This window comes from Protopterus annectens, chromosome 6.part1, assembly GCF_019279795.1.
Source record: "Protopterus annectens isolate FY-2018-M chromosome 6.part1, PAN1.0, whole genome shotgun sequence".
NCBI lineage: Eukaryota > Metazoa > Chordata > Ceratodontiformes > Protopteridae > Protopterus > Protopterus annectens.
This window is the reverse complement of record NC_056738.1, coordinates 18,971,420-18,994,351: the sequence shown is the minus strand read 5'-3', so window position 1 is coordinate 18,994,351 and position 22,932 is coordinate 18,971,420. Positions and strand designations below refer to the sequence as shown.

At 37.7% G+C, this 22,932-nt stretch overlaps 1 protein-coding gene across 1 annotated transcript in view; it reads left to right on the top strand.

Moving 5' to 3' along the window:
- LRRFIP2 (LRR binding FLII interacting protein 2) overlaps nucleotides 1–22,932 on the top strand; it is a 1,911,431-nt gene that overhangs the window by 1,327,231 nt on the left and 561,268 nt on the right. The window contains exon 9 of the mRNA XM_044075332.1: nucleotides 11,448–11,568. Coding sequence (XP_043931267.1) covers nucleotides 11,448–11,568 — 121 coding nt within the window. The remainder of the gene's footprint in view (nucleotides 1–11,447; nucleotides 11,569–22,932) is intronic.

The window sequence follows — 22,932 nt, the reverse complement described above, 5'->3', positions numbered from 1 at the left end:
CACATTCCTTTAGCACCAAATTTCAAACATTAACTTTTCTGTGTCTAGATCACACTTTCAGTTCCCTGCATTACCCTTTCAGTTATTCACTTCTACAAGGGTATTCATAAAGTGTCTAGCTCCAGTAATGCACTATTGCAGACTACAAGCTATTCACACTTTTTTCCTTATTTAGATGACTTCTTTATCTTTGCATAATCTTTTTCAAAGTGTCAGAAATCTCACTTGGGTGAGAGATTTTTGCACTGACTGGAGTTTCAGGAGAACATCCAAAAGTCTTGCTTGACAACTGATAGGATTGTTTTCCTATAGATGAATTAGTTCAAAGAGCTTTTCTTCCACAGCAAAAAGTATACGCATAACCAGATCTGTTCCTCAGTTTTTCCACTAAAGCTAGATCTCTGCAATGGCATTTCTGAGGATAAAGGAGTTCATGGCATTCCTGTTTCTCAGGATTCCTCTAGCCAGACTCCAGATGACAAAACTTTTAATGGTACCTAAAACGTCAGTATGATCCCAACATTAACATCCCGTGACATTCCAGATTCCTGTTTTAGTATCTGTGAAAAGGGAAGCAACTTTGGTGGCGAGACCATTTTTATCTGAATCCAGGTCTCCCATTTTCCCTTCCAGCTGCAGCACAATCTGTAACTCCAGACACCTCAGACTTTGCTTGGGGAGTCGAGTTTTTCGGCATAAAAGTGCAGTGTCCTTAGAACACAAAAGATAGACCAAAACAGACAAATGTAAAAGAGATATTGGCAGTAATAAAGGCTCAAAACTGTGTCATTCATCTGTGGGTTCTGGACCAGTACAAATGGTTACAGACAGCACTGCAGTAATGTGGTACATAAACCAGGGGATCCATATTTTACCCTCATTGCAGACTATCCATGGTAGCCTCAAATATAGTGTTTCACTACAGTCTCACTCAAGCATCATCTTACATCCTGTTGAAGCAAAATTTGGTGATAGGCTGTCTGAGTAGGACTAGAAAATGCCATCATGGATGGAAATTGAATCAGACGGTCTTCCAGTAATTGATCCAGCTGTGGAGAACACCACAGATAGATCTTTTGTTCTCTGTTCACAGCAATCAAATGGCAAAATTCTGCTCTAGGACTCTATATAAGCAGATCTGGAAAACAGCTGCATTCTCATTTCCATGAACAGGAATGTTTCTGTAGGCTTTTCCACTGATATCCAGTGTCATTCCGAATATTCAGAATAGTTTTTCAGAGGCCATTGTGTTTATTTCCTTCTGGCCCAGACAACAGTGCCCCCCCTTTTTGTTTTTAAATAATCAAGGGCAGTTATCACAGGCTTCCTCACGGACTGGACCTATTTACACAGAACACGGTGTTTTTGATGCATCCCAACTTCAAATAGCTTCAACTAACTATCTGGATGAATGAGTTCCAATACCTTTTAGGCACCTGTTTTCTGAGAATGTGCAGCAGGTATTAAAGGATCCAAGAAAACCTGCTACTAGGAAATCACGTTAGCGGGTGAAGAAGGTAGTCTACTTGGCACCAAAACAAAGATCCATTACCCTTTTAAGGCTATTATTTCTTTGGCTCTACAATATTTGTGAGATTTATTATTCTCTGGCCTTTTTTGCTCCTCTGTCAAAGTTATTTTTTTGGACATTTCAGAATCTCCCTATGGATCTTCCCCTTTCAGTTCATTCCCATGTTAAAGAATTTTTAAAGGGTTGTTGCATAAGCAGCATTCTCCTTGGCATTTAAACTTTTTTTAAATAAACTCTTGCTCTGTTTGAAACAGGTCAATTTTAGGTTCAAAACAGGAAAAGCAGTTTTGATGAAAGAAGAATATTTGAGTTACAACATCTTATTGAGGGTCATCCTTATTTCATTTTCCACATAAATAGAGTTTCCTTAAGAACTAATCTTTCTTTCATGTGTAGTGAGGTATCTGAATTTACTTTGAGTCAAGATATCTGTGTCATTGCCTTCTTTGTATAATCTAAAAATGAGGGAGAAGGGAATCTACAAAACTCTGAATGTCCACAGACAACTACGATATCTTGATAGAAATAAAATTTATAGAATTCTGATCAGTTCATTTCTTGTAAAGGTAAGAAAAAAGAGCAATCTGTGTCAAAATAGACCATTTCCAAATAGTTGACTAATTATATTACCTTTTGTTGTACCCACCACAATAAGACAGTTCCAGACAGGATCTCAACTTACTCTATTAGCTTCTTGGCTTAATCTGTGGCTCTTTGGGAAGATTTGGTTTCTAAAAGTGTTCTAGAAGCAGCAACATGGAGTCCTCCTGTTCCAGTGTTGCAGTATCCTACATATGGGTTTACCCTCCAACTCGTCTGGCCAGGTTTCCAAGGATTCAGTCTCTCTAAGTGCATCGGACGTCTGACATGGCAGCAGGTACGTGGGCCATAAAAGTGATGTCTGCACACACCAGCCATCTGAACTTTTCAGCCACCAGTTGTATGCCAGCTGCTGCTGCTTCTCGCGGACATTGGATCAAAAAAATTCAGTCAGTTACCCCACTGGGGATCCTTTCAGTTCTACTCTTTTTGCTTATAGTCTGTTGATGTCATCTGGAAAGGGCAAGTATAAGTGTGGTTGGCAGATTCCCCACAAAGACACCCACGATCAGTGTCTTTTCTGTTTAGTTAAGGAACACGACCATGAAAACTGCACAATCTGTAAATCATTTGTCCCTAAGACCTTGCGTCGCTGTTTACAGGCATTACAATTGTACTTACAGAGTCAACGCTTAAAACAAATAACGTTAAGGATGGAGGGCGCTTCCGATGCCCCATCTGAACCGCCCAAAAAGAGGGCCAAGATCTTGAAGCCTACTTCTTCAAATGCGCCTCTTCCAGCCATTCCGCAGCCTGTGACCGATGGCCTGGCCGAGGATTCAGCTTCCGCCAATGTAGATAAAGCGGGTACCTCTGAGGAAGCCGCACAATCTCAATCGAATGCCACATCCATAGAGGCTATACCGGCGTCTACCTTAGACACCGGGGGGGACCAGCATTCACCCTGGGCTCGTCGGATCCCACTGCCACCATCCCTGTACCTGTTTCGAGGCCTTCTCCCAGCAAGATGCCAGCGAAGCATCTAAAGAAAAAACAGAAAACAAAACCTGTTTTTCCTGCTACTGAAAGCATGCCCAATTGGCAGGTCTTCAGCCAGAGTTTGTTTAATGCCTATGGCCTTTAGGCCTACTGCCTCAAAAACCCCTAGCACTCCACCTCCCTTCTTAAGTCCGAGACCCCTCATTCCTGAAAGGAGGGTAGAACAATTAGAGGAGAAGAAATTGTCAGATTCCTCATAGGATTCCCTCTGTCACTCCTCTCAGATCTCTTCCCCCTGGGATATGGATCTCCAGAGGAAGGCTGTATTGAACCAGACTCCCCGTGAAGGATTTAACCTTTGGGGAAACTATCAATAAGATGAAGGAACACTTTTCAGTGGAAGTCTTCGGATATGACTGAAGTACAAAAGAGGTTTTACAAACTGAAACAAATGCACTCCCCAGTCCTTCTGCCATACCTCCTATTCAGCCAGGTTTCCTGGATGCTTTTATTTCAGCTTCCATCAACCTGGACTCCCAGCCCCAAGGAGAGCAGATAGACTTTGCAAAGTCCACGAGACAGGAACATTTCTGATTAAGTGCCCTCCTGCTGACCCAGCCATAATCTCCATGTCTACTGATAGGGCTTCCAAGCTTCTTTCTACCACTACTATCCTAATCCTCCCAGCTGATAAGGACAGCAAGACTGTGGAGAGATTGGGAAAGAAAATTTATATCTCTGCTACCCTGTTAACTAATATGACCAAATATTCCTTAGCTCTACTGGACAAAGCCAATAAAGAACTAGCTGACATTCCAGATTGTGCAGCCAAAGCTTCCTTGACCTCCCTGCTTACCCTCACCTCTCAAGTGAATAGACATTCCTTAAGATGGAGTTATGATGCAGCTGAAGCCTCATCTAGGTCAGCTGCATTATCCTCTGCACTAAGGTGACACACATGGCTACACCTTCAGCCTCTTCCTAATGACTTCAGGGCCAAACTTATTGATGCACCTCTGGATCACTATGACCTGTTTGGTGAAAAAGTTGCTGACCCAAGTCCCTGCGAACCAAAAGGGAAAGAATTACAGAATCTAAAACACCTCCTAGTCTTGCCCATCCCTAAGTTCCATAGGAACTACCCGGCGAAGACTCAGTTTATCTTGAAAGCCCCTAGATCTATGGCTCCCCCTAGAAGACAGCCCCCTCCGGCTAGAGCTTCTCCTTCTTCCAGCCAATGGCCTTCCTTTCCTGATAGGGTAGATAGTGTCTGATGGGTCTACTTCACGTTGTCGTAATCTGACAATATCGAATACGATATTGTCGGCACGACAATGTCAAAAGTTCAGAACATCGTGCAGGTAAACGGAAATCCTCGTAAGGGGGAGATTTCCGTTTACCTCAATGTAGTGCGGTCTCAGAGTTGGTACATTTAAGTAGGGGGGTGTGGGGTGTGCAGGGGGGCTTGCCCCCCTGCCTACGCTAGTTAGTTTTTTTTTATTGATTTATTTTTTTTATGTTATCCGATATTTTACTACTTCGATCAATAAAGTCCGACCTTTATTGATTCGATGTAGTAAGATTTCGATAGCGTGATATAGATGCATGTCTAACTACCTGCCAACCTTTCAAACCCCCTCCCCCCATCACTCCCCCTGTCTGCCCGCCTCTGTCACTGTCTCCTTGCATGGTCACTCATTACCTCAGACAAGTGGGTTTTGTACATCATGCCGAACGGTTACTTCATGTCCTGAATCCCCCCCCCCCCCAACAATGCTGGGCATACCCCAGCCACCCACTAGTCAAGTACCCCTACTATGACAGGTCCTGCAAACCCTACTAATATAAGGCACTATAGAACCAGTGCTTACAGAATCAAAAAGAAAAGGATTCTACTCCAGAATCCTTTTGGTTTACAGAAAGGATGGACCATGGAGGCCTATTCTAGTCCTCTCATGCCTCAACCCCTTCTTAAAAGTTCCTGCCTTCAGAATGCTCACTCTGCCTTCCCTCTTCTGTTCCATCAGGGATTCATGGCAACCCTGGACGTAAGGGATGCCTACCTTCACATACCTATAAAGCCCACTTTCAGGAAATACCACAGATTTCTGGCAGGCTAATCCCATTTTTCATTCTGTGCCTTGTCCTTTGGGCTTTCTACTGCTCCTAGGGTATTCACAAAATGTCTGGCTCCAGTCATCGCTTACTACAGGACACAGGGAATCCTGATATTCCGCTGTCTAGATGACCTTCTAATTCAGGCAGAAGACCAGAAGACTCTTCATCTTCACACCCAGACCCTTCTGCTCCTCCTGCAGTGCCTAAAATTTCTAATAAACTTGCCAATATCCCATCTGAAGCCTGAACAGGACATTGTCTTCCTGTGTTGCAGAATCCGGACAGACCTTATGAAGGCCTTCCTACCACCAGAAAAGGTGGTGTCTCTGACACACCATGTACTCGCTGCCCTTCAGTCCTCAGAACTGACAGCAAGGCAATTTCTGAGACTTCTGGGTTACATGGCAGCCACCATACCCATGTTGCCTCTAGCAAGAATGCACATGAGGAAACTACAGTGGTATCTTTGATCAGTGCGGACTCAGCACTCCCATCCTCTAGAGTTCAGGGTCCCTCTCCTTCCTTTGATACAACAATAGAACGAACCCGTAATAAACAAAAACAACGGCCAGGAAATTCAAGAAATTCTTTTATTCAACCAACTGAATACTCTGACGTCTTGGCTAAAAAACTTTCAAGGAGTAAAAAAAACTCTTTCCTCCTTCCTTGTTTGAAACAGGAACTGAGATGGTGGGTGGCTGAGGTGGCCAAGAACCCAGGCCTAGCCCTTCAAACCCCCCCCCCCCCCCAGAATATGCACACAGATGCCTCAGATCTGGGTTGGGGAGCAACCCTAGGACAGAGTGCAAGGTTTGTGGACAAACAGATACAAACTAGACCACATAAACGTCAGAGAAATGAGTGCAATCTTCCTTGCTCTACAAGCCTTCCAACCCTCAAGAGCAGGGCCATCTCAAGATATTCATGGACAACACCACAGTTCTGTGGTACCTCAGCAAACAAGGAGAGCCGAAGTCATACCTTCTATGCAGACTAGCTCTGCAGTTGTGGGAACTAGCCACTTCACAGGGAATTACCCTGCAGGCAGCCTACATACCGTCCCTACACAACTCCCAGGCAGATCTCCTAAGCAGAACCATTTCAAGCAACCACGAATGGATGCTTCAACGAGATGTTTTCCTAAATCTGGTCCACAGGTGGGGTATACCACAAATAGACCTGTTTGTCTCCTCCATAAACAGGCAACTTCTTGGATACTGCACCAGCACACACAACCCCAAGGCACTGGCGACAGATGCACTTTTGATGACCTGGAAGAGGAAATTTCTGTATGCATTCCCACCTTTCCCCTTGATACAAAAGGTCCTGCTGAAAATTCAGCAGGACTCACCAAAAATCTTGCTTGTGACTCCCTACTGACCAAGACAGCACTAGTCCCCCCTTCTCCTTTATCTGTCCAAGGACAATCACCATAAGTTAGCCCCACCTGTGGACCTGATCACACACACAACACAAGGGGACTTGGATACACCCACAGTGGCAATCCCTGCACCTCACCCTGTGGCTGAAAGGATTCTGATCCCCTTCAGACACCTATACAATTAGGACATCCTCAATGTCCTGCAGGAGGCAGGAAACCCATCACTAGAAAATCCTCTCTCACAAAATGGAAAAGGTTTTCTATTTGGTGTCACAAAAGACTGTTGGACCCGCCGCTGGAAAGCGATATTCCTCTCACTCTGTCTTTCCTGTATGAACTAATGCAGACAGGGCTGTCATAATCATCTCTGAAAACACATCTATCTGCTGTCTCTTCCCGTCTCCCTCTGGATCCACCCCTTGTATCCATACTCCCCGCTAAACTGTTCCTCAAAGATGTACTACACTTGAGACCACCAAGGAAACGATCTCCTCCTCCCTGGGATCTTAACTATGTACTAGAAAAACTTACTCTAGCCCCCTCTGAGCCAGCAGACATTTTTTTTTTTTTTTTTTCATTTTGAGCAGCTTCCATAAAATTTTGCACATGGAAAACTTTTATTGTTAGTATGGCTACACCACCATTTTTAGTCTTCCACCTGGACAGAGTGACTCTCAGGACTAACCCTTCATTCACCCCCAGAAGTAGTGAATGATCTATCCTTAACCAGGCCATCCACCTGCCTACCTTCTTCCCCAACCCGCAGGGGGGATAGTAGGAGAGTACTTCATTCCCGAGATGTCCACTGACAACTTAGGTTTTATCTGCATAAAACCAAACCTTTTAAGAAATCAGACCAACTGTTTGTTTCCTTCCACTTCAGAGCCCTGGGCAAAGCTGTGAGCCATTTCTGCTACATACACCGTGGAAAGATCCTGCATTCCAATGTCAAAGCCAACTCCACCAGCGCTATGGCCTCTTCCGAAGCCTTTGTTAAGGGGCTAGACACTAACTCCTATACTTGAGGCAGCTACTTGGTCCTCAGTGCACACCTTCACCAAACACTGCAAACTGGACTGTATCTCCAGAGCCAGGGCAGGATTTGCCAGGGCTGTCCTACACGGATTCTTGGAAACATCATCTAGGCTACCTCCCAATCCTCAGTCAGCTTTGGCACTCACCCCTATGTAGAATACTGCAACACTGGAATAGAAGGACATAGGAATGTTGTGTAAAATCTTACCCTAACCATAGATGTCCTTGTCTTCCATGTTGCAGTATTCCTTCCCTCCCCCTTCCCCTCTTGTCAGACTGCACTTGTTCTCCTGGGTGACACTGGACAGGCTATGCCCTTATAGGACTGGCTCCAACTGGGGCCCTTTTATGTTCTGAGGGCTGGTGCGTGCAGATGTCACTTTTATGGCCTACGTACCTGCTGCCACGTCAGACATCTGATGCACCTAGAGGGATTGAAAATCTTTGGAAACATTGCCGGACAAGCTGGAGGGTAAACCCATATGTAGAATACTACAACATGGAAGAGAAGGACATCTATGGTTGTGGTAAGATTTTACACAGCTTCCTTATCTCTGTGCATACTTTTTCATACTACTACAAATTAGATTCCTTCTCCAGGTCTAGAGTAGGCTTTGCTAGGACCATTCTACATGGTGTCCTGGACCCTCATCCATCCTCCTCCCAGTTAGTATAAGCTGTGGTAGTATACCCATATATAGCTAAGGCTACTACAGCAGTGATAAAAAGATGCATAGTATCGTTGTAAAAGTAAACTTAACATAACAGTAGATGTTTAAATGTTCAGTGTTGCAGTAGCCACTCCCCCCTTCCATTCCCTTTTTTGTTTGTTTTTGTTGCCAGAGTGAAGACTTTATTTCCTAGCATTGCCCTTTTCAGGGCTCTAGCTTCCCTCTGTCAGTTAGAATGAAAGCTCTGTAGGGCCTGGCACCCAGACCACTCTTGAGCCAGTAATGATTTGGGTATGTGCTCACAAACATAACCACTTCCTGTGCATCTCCATATGTATCATCATGCCTTGCTTTATTGGACCATAATTTTGTAATTTTCTTTTTCTTTAAACCTAGTTATCTCTGGCTGCAGGGGCTTCTCAAAAGCAAACCTTCATTTACTTGATGACCTAGATACATTTATTATCTTTATCATCATCATCATTGCAGGCTTCTTGAAATAGTTACAACAAATACAAATGTTAGTAAAACACTGAAGTCTATACTCTCAAGTTGAGAGTATCTAATTCAGAAGAACTGTGCATGAATGATAATTTAAGCATATAATTCTAATTCACACTATCCATATTCTGCTTGGCAGGTCAAGAGAACTATCCAAAGAGTGAAAGTCATGAGAAAAAGCTGTGGTAGAAGTTGTGATGAATGTAATCACACAGTTATGGATTATATAAATACTCCTCTGCAGATCGTTTGTTAATGGACAGAATGTAGAAAAATACATTATGTCCATTGACTGCATTATTGATCTCCAAGAATGTAGAGATATTCCTTTCTTTTGGTCAAATTTGCAAACGATTGAATATTCCTTGGTCGAACGTTTGAAACTCTGAACCCACTTTATGCTGATTGCCGGTAATAATCAAATGTTAGTAAATAAATAAAATTGTGGGAAATGGGGATTTGCCCTTTCCCGAATGTAGCACGAGCTTGGAGTTGGTATGTATAAGTTACTGGGGGCATGGGAGCTTGCCCCCCCTCCCACCCGCATAAAAGGTTGCTATTGGGGTTTTTGTTTTGTTTTTATGCTCATTTTAGTGTGATGTATTAAGGTTCAAAGTTTTTTCATTCTTTCAAACCTTTGTGCATTTGATGCGTAACCATAGAGATACTTCTGAAGTGTTGCCTCAGCTTAAAGCTCTGTTGCATCCAGAACTGCATTTTTAATGTGGAAGTACATAAGTTGTCTAGACTGGGAATCGGTATGTTTTTTTTTTTTGTTTGTTTGTTTTTTTAATTTGCGTTTATAGGATTTCAGGGGAGCACAGTAGTACAGCAATTAGTATTGCTTCTTCTCCGCACTTAGTTCTCCAGTCTAGTTCCCAGCTGGGATGCCTTCAGTGCAGTGTGCGTGTGGCTTTTTCCATTTTCTGTCGCATCTCAAAGGGATACTGTGGGTGAATTGGCAGTCTTTCAAGCTGACTACAGGTGTGTGTGTATGTATGCATGGTGTGAGGTAGACAAGCCTAACCAGGATCAGTTTCAATGTCAAGTCGGCATTGCTCATTACCTTATGTCTCATTTGATGACTGAAAAAGGTTCAGCAGGACCAGTTCTCTTCAATGAATAAATAAAAATTTTAGTACCTACAGCCTTAAAGGATACTGTTTAAAAGTCATTTAAGATTAATGATAGGCAGGCTACCATTATGCCAACCCCCAATATGGAGGAATTCAGTTAGATGTTTGAGAGTGGTGGAGATATAGAAAAGTCTTTCTGACATAGTTAAAACATTGACTAATTGTAATACATTTCAATCAGGTCTTATTAAAAAGTAAGGTAAATCCTAATTAAATGGTTTTATAGTAATTTAAATAAGCCCTCTCTTGACTTTTTTTCTGTAGCATATTAAAGAATTCAAGTGTTAAGTTGTCTAACGTCTGTTTTTAAGACTTCTCCCTTTGTTTTGTTTGTGAAATTTTGATTATTTCTTAACTGTCATTTACCATTGAGTCATAGTATGATTTTTAACCAAAACAAATATTTTCTTTATTGAAGTTATAATCTGCATCTTTCAGGTATGTAATGTTAAGGAAAAATGTACTAGTGTACATTTCAGATATATCATGTTTTATGAAAATTTCTTTAGAACATAAAAGTTCACCATATTTTAATGTTATGGTAACAAATTAATGGAATTATTTTACAGGATATAGCTTTTGATCCATCTAGAGATCTTGTTTCCAACTGAAGTCTTTTATGGAAATCTGTTTAAATGGGTCTATATCACATAATTGAAATTCCAAAATATCGAACACCATAAGCTCGAACTTGGAATTTGGAAATGTGATAATATCGAACACACAAAATAATTTTTTTTCCCAAGGAAAAAAGTCGCTGTTCCGAGAAACATACACACAACACAAGCGCACCAAAATAAATAATCCACACAGATACACTTAACAAAACCCTACTTCTAACCCTACACTAAACTGTATGTACATTCCTATCTATCCACTAACCTTAACTCGCACCCGAACCCTAAGGTCTGTAACTATCGCGCACACACCCTAAGAAACTATACACAAACAAACTAATTAATACACACACATACACTTAACAAAACCGTACACTAAACCATACATACATTCCTACCTATCCACTTACCTTAACCCACACCCTCACCCTAAGGTCCGTAACTATCTCACCACAGTGGAGGAAATAGCGAAGCCACTGAATGGCCCACTGAAATCTTGCTCTAGGTAAGAATTCAATGTTCTGCGGCTTAGCTATTTTCAACCTTCGATGTAGTGGTGTTGATATTATAACATTTGAAGTTTTGCAACTTCGATGTTATAATATAGACCCGTTTAAATTAGCTTGTTTAAAAAAAAAGTGAACTAATGCTGCTCCTCTGTAATTTTGACTAGCAAAGCTTTACTGATAAATATGTGTCTCCAGTGTACAGAAGTCTAATGGTGCCAGTGGCATGCAGTTTACGAAATCAACATTCATGGATCTGAAATGTATTTTTTTTATTGGTGAATGGATGGGTGTAAGTAACTTCTGCTTACTCTTTTGACTAATGTATGGGTTTCATTAAAGACTGACAAAACAAATAATGCCAAGCTCATCAAAGCCTTAAGACATACATTTCATTTGATTTTTGTAACAGGTTAGAAAGCTGAAATTACAACTGGAAGAAGAAGAACAGAAGACTTCTAAGACAGAAAATATGCTTAAAGAGTCAGAAGGTTTAGCGAATGGCTCTGATCTACAGTTCATCGAAATGCAAAGTATGTACCTAATCTTGTTTCATAAGCTTTTGTTAACGTCTCTCAATCTTTTTTTTGAGGGCAAGTTTCTTCAGCATATTAAAGTAATAAGTGGCTGTAACCAGAGCTGGATCCAGCGCTAGGCGGCCTAGGCAGTTGCCTAGAACTTACTGGATCGGCTGGAGGGATGGCTGCTCGGGACTGCCACAATATTTAAGTTTGAAATAATTAAAAAAAAAAATTTTACATTTTTTGCACCCATCCTTCCATCCATGCATCTTTACATTTTTTTCTTTAAGGTCACATTCTCTATGCATGCATTGTACATCTTTAGTGTGATGTATGCACAGCAACACATGAGATTTAAACATATGTTGGAGCTGGTGAACTTGGGGCTTCCATCCTTTTGGAATGTACATTGGACTGGAGAACTTGGAACTACTACCGAACACACTTTGGACTGCAGAACTGCTGCTGCTTTCCCTTTTAAAGGGCATGGGAGACCGAGCGTTCCAGGTACTCAAAGATAGGTAAGTGTTAGGGGTGCGTGTGTGTAATGCCTTAGTTAGGGATGTCAGGTTATTTAGCTTGCTCAGGCTCAAATCCTGTACCTTGGCTACAGGAAACAAGAGCCATTATCCTCTACACCAGCTACCGGACTGCTCACTTAATTATGAAAGTTGATTGAAATGTGCTGAAATGAGTAATTTTGTCTTTTACTGGTTCATTTTATTTCACTGCTTAATGGGAGAAATCTTCAAAACTACTGGGTACATTTTCAAGACGTGAGTTTCAGTGGAAGACAAGTTTACTGTTGCCCATGCTGATTTTAATGTGCAACTGTTTTGTTTAGCAAATGGCTGTCAGTGTTTCTGCTATAGAATTTCAAAGTATTGTTAACAGGTAGCATACTTGCCTTTGATGCAGAAGGAAATCGGTGCTACTCACACACCACTTAGATGGATTGCTGATAGTACAGTGCACTTCAAGGGGGTGGTGGGAGTGTTGCACTCCTGAATGTGTCATCCTTTAGATGAGATGTTAAACTGAGGCCCCATCTGCCTTTTAATGGTAGGTGCTGTGAGATCTTTTACATCCAATAACCACAAAGCTGTAATGTGGAGGTACAAAATTTACCAATAACCAAAACTTGTACCTCAGACGGCAGTCAGACAAGAACTCCAAGGTGCACCAATAATAAGTGGTTTGAAAATAGTTTATCTGAAATTAGTTTAGCACTTTCATCTCAGAGAGAGACTTCATCTGAACTGAAACACTTACCACTTTTAAAACTAAGCACCAAGGGGATTAGTAGATAAAATCACATCACTTCCTTTCAGTTGGTAAATCAAATTACATCACTTATTTTCACTTAATGTCCAAATACTTGTGTATAAAAAATTTGTAAAGGTTGACAGTTTACAACCAACAAACATTTCAAAAGGATGACTAAAAAATGCATATAATTATATACGTTGATATCATTAATAAATATCCATATCTTAAAAAATTGTAATTCATGAAAATAACTGCTAATAAAAATTCAGAAATATTTGTAAACTTCATAAACCATTCATTCACAGTGAATTAATAAAAAAACTCACTGATGTTATGCTGCCCTTAATTTTAATACAGGTACTAGAGAAGACTGCCTCATTTAATCCTGGGGGTACATGCATTTAATCTTAAGTGCCAAAGCAGTTCTCCGTATTCCAGCAAGGTTTCCCATTGTCCAACAGTAATCACCCAAAACAGAAATGAACTGAGCTTGCAACATAACGTATGCTTATAAAGTGATTTAGTCATTAGCCGCTTCTTATCATAACAATGCTCATTTTGTTCATGCTTTCAGGGCCCTTTTGGTTTTCCTCACATAAAACGAAAAATATTCTGAACAATAAGCTAAATAAACGCCTTTTGACCAACAATTAAAATTATAACTCCCCTGAAGTGTTTTACACAAGGTAGGTATATTTAGAGGCTCTAAATGGGGTATGTAGGAGCATAGATTGCACATTCCGCACTTGAACGTTCCTCTCCATTTGGAAATTCCATCAATGTTATGATTATTATTCTTTTGTCTTTCCAAAATATTTTTAATGTTTTCTCTCCTTTTGTATGCAAACAAAGGGGGTTTAGACAAACCGTGTGAGGTGTCCTACATTTGGGAAAAAATATTGCAATATTTTAGAATAATTCTCTCTATAACCCTAGAATGTTGGCTGTATTTTAAAACAAATGTCCTATTGTATTCATCTGTGTTGGTTTCATTAACTGATTCCCATGAAGCAACGTTATCATTATTTCTCCCAACTAAAGGGGTATATTTAGTCTCCCAACCATTAAGGTATATTTAGTCCCCCAACCATTAAGAAACTCATTCGACACTTCAAATAGTAAGGTGGATAGATAACCACACTGTGTAAAAAAAACAAAAAAAAAAAAAAACCTTCAATTCTTTCTACCTCCACAGTCAGCATACTTAGATGTCATCCTTGCTGCCCTGACTAGTTGGCCTTTAATACTTCTATTTTGGTATGGTGGATGACCACTCGTATAGTGCAAGTAAGAATTAGAGAAATGTTCTTTCCTGTAGATCTTTGACATAAAGTTCCTAGTTGTGAAAATCCTTTTGACTACTTAATTCAAGTAATTGATAGATTTAAAACCAAAATGGCTTACAAATTTTTAGAACAACCTAAAATTTTGTTAATATATTCCATAAATTCCCCGTAAAGTTCATTTGTAGCATCCCAAATCAGAAACCTGTCATCCAGGAATCTTAAATATAGATGTATGTTTGTAATATTGAGATTTAAAAATATTCCCAAAAATATAAAATAATATTGGAAAAACAACGGAGTGCAAACTGCACCCATGGCTACTCCATTTATCTGCTTATAAATTTTGCATTCAAAATACATGAAGTTGTTTGCTAAAACCAACTCCGTATAATCAACCATCAGTCTAATGTCCCCTGCAGTCAAACTTTCATTTTCCACAAGGACATTCTCGAACATCCCTGTGGAGTGGGATACAACTGAAAACAACTCAGCTGTATCAATCATAACTAACAGGGAAGAGATTTTGAACATGTCTTCAGTTAGCTTAGTAAGAAAATCCTACGAATCTAGTAAAACGTGCTTGTGTTCTTTTAGTAGAAACTTCAGCTTCCTATTCAACCATGTAGTTAAGGATGGTTTTTGATCTTGCTGTGGCTACTATTGGCCTTAAATGAGGGTCTAAGAAGTTTTTATAGATTTCTGGTATTCCAGATATGGACGGGATGACCGGATCAATTACTTTCAAAAAGTCATATAAAGTCCTGTCTATTACGCCTTATAACAGGTTATTTATTTATTTATTGACATTTGTTAACTGGGTTTGCCCAACTGGGCTTGTGGCCCATTTTCAGTGGAGACCCAAGGAGAAAAGCTCCAGTAATACATTTTAAAACATCTTCCAGTATCAGGTCTATATTACTGTAGACCATAATTACCTCCTCCTTGGAAACCTGGATGTATCTGGAATCACTGTAACATTCCAGCCGAATAATCCCAGTGGTCCATCATAACCACTCTGTCCTCCCTTATCAGGCTTCGAAATTTCCTGTAATACCTCATATCTTTGCTTACTCAAATTGAAATCCCCTTCTCCTTAAATTGCATATGTTGCTTAATTTCTGCCTTCACCAATGCTCCAGAATTCTGCAGTATGTGAAGGTGGTTAAATACACTTTTCTTTTCACATAATAACCCGTGTTAACAGGCATGCTGTTATTGTATAAAACCTGCAGATTCAATTTCTGTACAAACAATTTTAAATCTATTAGTATTTCACTAATGTGTGTACTCCTTGTTGATACAAAAGTAAAACCTTTTTTTTTTTAAATCAAAAAATGCTTATTGGTTAGCTCTCAACCAGTGTATAACATTTTGGATGGTAATACTATGACTAGCATTAATAGTAAAATTCTTAATTTGGGAATAATCTATGCAACTTTCTCCCTCTTCCCCCTTCTCTGGTGAGGGTGGTGGGTTTTTGCTTTGCAATTACCATAAATTTCCACACAGAATAGATCTGCTCATACAAGAACAGGGATGTGTCATACAGCCCGACATCAGTCATCTTCAAGTTATTGCCTGGATGATAGGATCTTAATACCTTTTAGGCACCTGTTTACTGAGGATGTGCAGCAGATACTAATGGAGGCAAGAAAGCCAGCTACTAGAAAATCATATATAAGTAAACAGAAAAGTTTTTCTAGTTGTTGCCAACAACATAATTGAGAGCCATGGCTAGTGTGTCCTTTTTTTTTTTTTTTTTTTTTTTAAGCATTTGTGTGAGTTACTTTCATATGACCTATCTTATCCCTCTGTCAGGGTTCATTTGTTGGACATTTAAGCGTGTCTGTCCACAGATCCCTTTCTTTAAGATATTCTCATGTCAAAATGTTTTTGAAATAAGTATTGCATAAGAGACCTCCAAGAAAACATGTGGTCACACCTTTGCATCTTAATTTTTGTCAGCGAAGCTAATACTTGCTCCTTTCTAAATGGCTCATCTGTCTGACATGAGGTTCTTAACAATGGAAAAAGTTTTACTGATTGGTCTAGTCTTCAAAAATAGCATCTGAGGTGCAAAATGTTCTGGTGGCTCAACCTTATTTCATTTTCCAAAGACACAGGGTTTCTTTGAGAACGAATCCTCCTTTTATGCCTAAAGTGTTATCCAAGTTTACTTTAAGCCAAGCTGTCCATCTCACAGTTTTCTTTCCTGAACTTAAAATGAGGGAGAAAGGATACTCCATTCATTGGATGTCCACATACAGCTCTGGTATTATCGTGACAGAAAAAATCTTTCAGATCTGTGGATCAGTTGTGTTACGGTAATAAGAAGGGACTGCCTGTGTCAAAACAAACCATTTCCATTTCCAAATTGTTTTGTCCGACTATTACTATTTGTTATTTACACTACAACATAACTAGTCCAGGCAGGGTCAAGGCTTGCTCCATTATGGCCTTGGCTTATCTGTGGCTTTTTGGAAAGCATCGGATTTTAAAAGTATTTTAGAAGCAGCAACTTGCTCTTCTTTTCATGTTTTTACAGAGCACTACAAGCTTGATTCCTTCTTTAGGTCTAGATCAGATTTTGTTAGAACCATTCTCCCAAGTCTCTTTGACCCTTCCCTTTCCACCTCCCATATGTACCAAGCTAGAGTAATCTACCATATAGCTATAGCTATTGCAGCAGTGATCAATACAAACAGCTGTAACTCCCACAAAAGATACCTTACTAAAAGGATACAAGGCCAAAAACAACATGCCTTACACAGACCAACCCAAAGCCCTGTCACTATACTTGGTCTCATCTGACCCATTATAATGGATTTACTGCACATCAGTAAGTCAAATGCCATTCAAAATGCTTGGTCTAGAGATTTAAACCTCTTTTGCGACATTAACAGAATAGTTTGGAGGGACAGGTGTATTTCACAGAAGATACCACTGCTGTGAACAGATTTATCCACATAAAACAGTGTTCATCCCTGTCCGTTTTTAAGCACAACTTAGATCTATGGATGGGAAATGGAAAGCAGAAAACTTTTACCCCAGAGCTGCCCCGTGTACTACTAATAGACAGAAGTATCTCCTAAGAGGTTAAAGATGAAATAAGCAAACTTAGTAGTAAATATAGTAATAAATATTTAGAGATATTAAATCATAAAACCATGATTAGTTTAGAAAGGTTCAAATTTATAAATTTTTCAACTAATCCTAAATTCTTAAGCTTGCCAATAAGACTAAAAGCCTCAATAAACTCAGTCATATTAACGGAGTTAAGTCTTCTTAAAAAAAAGAGAAAGAGAATGGTTTCTGATTTACAATCTATATTAAAGGAATTTACAGATTTAAAATTAATCAAAATTCAAACATTTTGAATCCAGAAGAAAAGATAAAAGATTTTTTTAGAAGATGTACAAAAAATAAACTTACTAAAAAGGAAGTTGATTTCTTAGATAAACCTATTTCATTTACAGATCTTCAAGACCAAGTAAGCAAATTAAAATAAACAAAGCCCCAGGTAATGATGGAGTCATCCCTGAAATTTATAAGAATATGCCCAAAATTGCTCACAATTTACTATATAATGTCTTCTTAATCTCTCAAACTGATACCATTAGCCCACCTTCTTGGAAGTACACCTTTATATCTCCAATATTAAAACCTAATAAGGATCCTTTCATTTCTTGTTCTTATATACCAATTTCTTTATTGAATGTTTATTATAAAATGGTTGTCTATATTTGCTGCTAGATTAAAGACATTTCTCCCATCTCTGGCAGATGAAGATCAGACAGGCTTTATTGTCATTAGAAACACATACAATAACATAAAAAGAATTATAGCTTTAATCGATTTTGCCAAAAATCAAAAAATAAATCTAACACTAATAAGCTTAGATATAAACTGCGCCTTTGACTCCGTTAGTTAGGAAAATATATTTCTATTAATGGAACAAATAAACTTCTCTAATAATTTTATAGATTTAATTTCTCATCTTTACAAAGATAGTCAAGCCTATATAAAGACAGGCACTAATATCTCCCAAAATATACAAATTGTTAAAAGGGCTAAACAAGGCTGTACTCTATTCCCTTTACTCTTTACTTTGATAATGGAATCGTGGGCTAATTTATTAAGGATCAAACAAGGTATAGAAGGTTTTAAATTAAAATCAAATATAACCTCTGAAATGCAGCTATTTGCGGATGGTATTCTTATTACACTTGAGGGTAATTATTTTTCCATTTTTTTTTTTAAAAATATGGAAAATTTTCAAAGAAAATGGGGCTTAATTTTTAATAACAAAACAAAAATACTTCCTATCCAAATAATTAGAAATTAGACTAGAAAGTCATCAGATATTTAGCTCAATCAGAACAAATAACATACCTGGGAATAATACTAATTAAACACATTAAAAATATAGTACACCTTAACTTTAATCAAATTTTAAATACTATTAAAAACCATATAATTAAGTGGAATGAACTTCATTTTATTGCAGAAGAGAGACTCTCAATTATCAAAATGATAATACTTCCAAAAATATTGCACGTTATACAGTCACTACCTCCTACTAAATCAATAATAAGGAATTTAAATTCATTAATATTAAAATTCTTATGATTTCCAAACAAACCCAGAGTGGCATTAACTTGTCATCTGAAAGTGTGGTCTAACAGGGGGATAGGTTGACCTGGCTTGGAATTTTACATAATTTCTTCCGTAATTAAATCTATCGCTCTATTAACAGACCTAAACTATACTGTTAAATGGAAAATATTTCTGGAGATGTCCTTTTGATTTAAGCCCTATTTCTAATGCTCATAAATTAATAGTTAGTAACCCTTTTATTTGGCTATTAAAAGATTTATTTTCCACATATTGTATACAGATGTATAAATCCAAATATATGTTATGTCTTTTAAACAATTTTAGAAATTGTATCTATAAATTTCCGTTATATAATGATTGTTTTTCTTCTCTCTCCTGTAGCATTTTCACAAGGATCTGTATCCTCCCCTGACTTCATGAAAATGTTATTCAAAGAAAAAATCTAATATACTGGTTTCAGGTATTGACTAATGAGAGATGACAATCTACAGATGATTTGGTACATGAGTTTGAAATAATTTACGGCTAGAAATTCAAACAGTTTGTTTTAAATAAGCTTGATTAAGTGACACCAGAAAATAAAACATCTATGCCTAAAATGGTAAATTGCTTGATTATGTCCACTCAAAATAAACTCCCCATTAAAGGTAAACTTTCACAAATATATACTATAATCAGAAAAGATATGTCTAACTACCTGGAAGGTTTTTGGAATTATTTCTATACAAATAATAAGCAACCTAATGATCAAGATAAAAAAATACTACAATCAGCTAAAATAACTTCTTCACCTAAATGGAGGTTATTCACTTGGAAATTTAAGTATAGATAATTTTAACACCACATACAATGAGTAAAATCAGTAGAAAAGATCATTTCTGTTGGAGATGTTAACAGAAAAAAATGCAGATTGGTGTCATGTTTTTTGATTGTGTAGCTTTAAAAAAATATTGGGACAGTATTACTTTATTTTCAAGCCTTATTTTCAGATAACTTTACACTCTCTAAATCATTGGTTCTATTTAATACACTAATACCTACATGTGAAAAAATATTAAATATCCACCAGTTTGGTCAGATTTGGCTGTAGCCAGAAAAGCTACAACAAGAAATTGGACATCTGATGCTTCTCCCTCTTTCTCAGAATTTAAAAATATTATTGAAGTTTGCCATCTGGAATTATTGACCATAAAGTTAAGATCCATCAGAAAAACTTTTGAATATAATATGTGGAATAATTTGCAGAACTTGTTAAGAAGAGAATTTTTTTTTACTTGAAATCATTATGTATTCTAAAGTGTTTACAGTGTTTTTAAGTGGATGTCTTTGTAAATACTTTAGTTAGGTTTTGTTTGTTAAATATTTTTTTTATTTTTTCTTAAGTTGAATATTTGTAAACATCATATGCATTTGTTTGTGTATATCTGGAAATCAATAAACTTGCTTCAAAAAACAAAACAAAAAAAATTACCCCTCAACCTCTTGTGTTCCAGTTAATCTTTTTTGCTTCTGTAAATCCCTTCCTTTTTAGTCCCTCTAGGTAACCACTGTGACTGTTATTTCTTATCTCATTCACTTTCATGTGACCACATTTCCAATTTTTTATTTACATTTATCCAAATTTTTGGCAAACTGTTTACTGTTTAGATTCAAGTCTGTTGGCATTTCATTTAAATTTGATCCCATTCATTAAATGCTTTCCTTTTCAGAAGAAACACTGGTTAATGCTAATGTTTGCTCCAATATACTTTTATTTACTTCATTGAATTTGTATAGGTACATGATCTAACACCATCACTGGATATGTTTTCATGGTTCACACAATTTTAAAGTATTAATTTAATTTGTAATGTCACTGAAATATTCAGTCTTCCACTCCAGTTTGTCTTATTTTCAGTACATCAATGAGCCATAAATCATGCATAAATTTTCAATAAATATTTGCCCTCAGCCAGTATTTGTGACATCTTGGCCCTCCAGGGATGGTACCCTTATTTTCTATAGTGTTCCAATCTTTAATCCGTACTATACATCCTTGATGGAAGACTATTATTTATATCTTGTCTTAGTACTTTCAGTGAAGTATGTATAGCGGAGCCAGTGTAATTCTTCACTGTGCCAACATCCTGTCATTGCTGTAAGTCTTCCCTCCCTGTCCTTCATTATTTTTCTCCGACATTATTCTGATATCCTTTTTTTTCACTGTCCTGTTCCAGCAAAGAAACCCTTCTTTCCTACTTTTCTTTGCAAAGCTTTCATGTTCTCTAGGAGTCAGGTACGTTTCTTGTAACATTTTTATGTATGCATTACTGTTGTAAATATGTTTGTTGTCCTGTCCACCAGCCCACTAACATTTTTATTTGCAACACAGTTAAGCTTAGATTTTGCTTTTCTTTCATGTATTATTTGTCTTTCTGTTACAGCCTAATCTCACATAGTGCATTTCTCTAATTTTTGTGTCATTTTCTTTATGTTTTTATGTAATACTGTCACAGCTTTTATTTTCATTAAAACAATATCCTAGTATCATTGGCTGAGTATGTCCTTCCATTTTTTTGCCATTCAAGCAGCACAAAATACCTAAAAAAATTCAAGTAGTTGAAAGTATAACAATTAGATTTGCAGTGACAGCAGAAAAAAAAACTCCACCACTGACAAGGCACCTCAAAGACACACTGTCGCCCAAAAAGCACAACAAGGAAGCCAGATGATACCAAATTAAGTATAGAATAACTCCTGTGAGTAGCTGTTAATTTTGTTGAGTGTTAAAAAAACACCAGTGATGACAGAGAATGTTATTGATCAAAGCATTTTCATCCCTTCTTGTGTGACTGAGACTTCATCAGAGATAAAACCAAATATACTTGCATCACTTCCTTATATAACAAAGGCAGTTGAGCATGATTTAAATCTTAAATGAATATCCACCTAAAAATTATATGCAGCAGTTCATTGAATAACAACAAACTACTGAGCATCTGCATATTGCATGTCTGTATATAAATAAATATATAAGTACTAAACATGTTAAATTAAAATTAACAGCATGTCACATAGACAAACTCTACAACTGTATATCCGTAACTGCTGACAGATTTATTGAAACAAGCCAACCGTGCATTACTGTGAGATTAATTGCATTTTCTTTATAACACAGATCACCATCAAACCACTACACCTCCTCAGCAGACATGGATAACAAAATGTCCACCAAGAAAGATATTCTGCAACCACTTTTATAGGTTCAAAACTTTGTCCTTGAGGAAAAAATTTTTTTCTGTATTGAAACTTTCTTTGTCTGCATCCTTATCTCAGTCCTGAGAAAACCAGTTCTCAGCAGACTGAAATGTTTTTTGATTGATAGGATAGTTTTTAACTTTTTTCTGCTGTGTTAGCCATTTCCCTTTAGCTTGAATATCTGTGTACATTCAACTGTTAAAGATATTTCAGAAAGCCTCTGTTGTTAATGCCATTTGTTACAAAAACATTGAGAAGTATAATATATTTTGTTCCACCCAAGCACATTCTGTTAAGCCAATGCATATTTTGTCATGTGCTATTTCTAAAAATATCATACTGTTGCTATGATTACCAAACCTCTGTTACTGTGAAAGATACAGTTTTACCGAATTATATATATTTTTTTCTATCAAATACATCTTATTACCATGAGAGAAACAAGCTTTTATGCTTATATAATTCTGTCAGTACTCCTTTTTTATTTTGGAAACCAAAAAAAAATTTACGTTAGTTACAGTAGATACCTGATTGACACTTTTTAATATGAAGTTTAACACACATCAACAAAATAATAGCTACTATAGCAATTAAAACTGTACTAATGGTTTTCCACCATTCTGAAAATAACTCATTTAACCAATAACTCCAGTCACTGTTCCATGTCTTGCTGGCATTTTCAGATACTAGTTGCATTTTACTTAAATGTTGCCTTATGGGTTCTGTCTTCTCTGGAATTTAAGTACAACACTCCTCGTTGATCAGAACACACAAAGACCCTTTTGCTTTTTCTGCATTTATGTCATGACTATAGATCTATGAGTCATCTATTTGCCAATACTGTTTCCCAATTCTCTCTTTTTCCTGACATTTATTATTTTACCTTCATGCAGTTCTTTAGTTAATGTCATCAATGATATTACATATCAGGTTTCTTCCCATTCCACAGCAAGCCATTTTATATGCT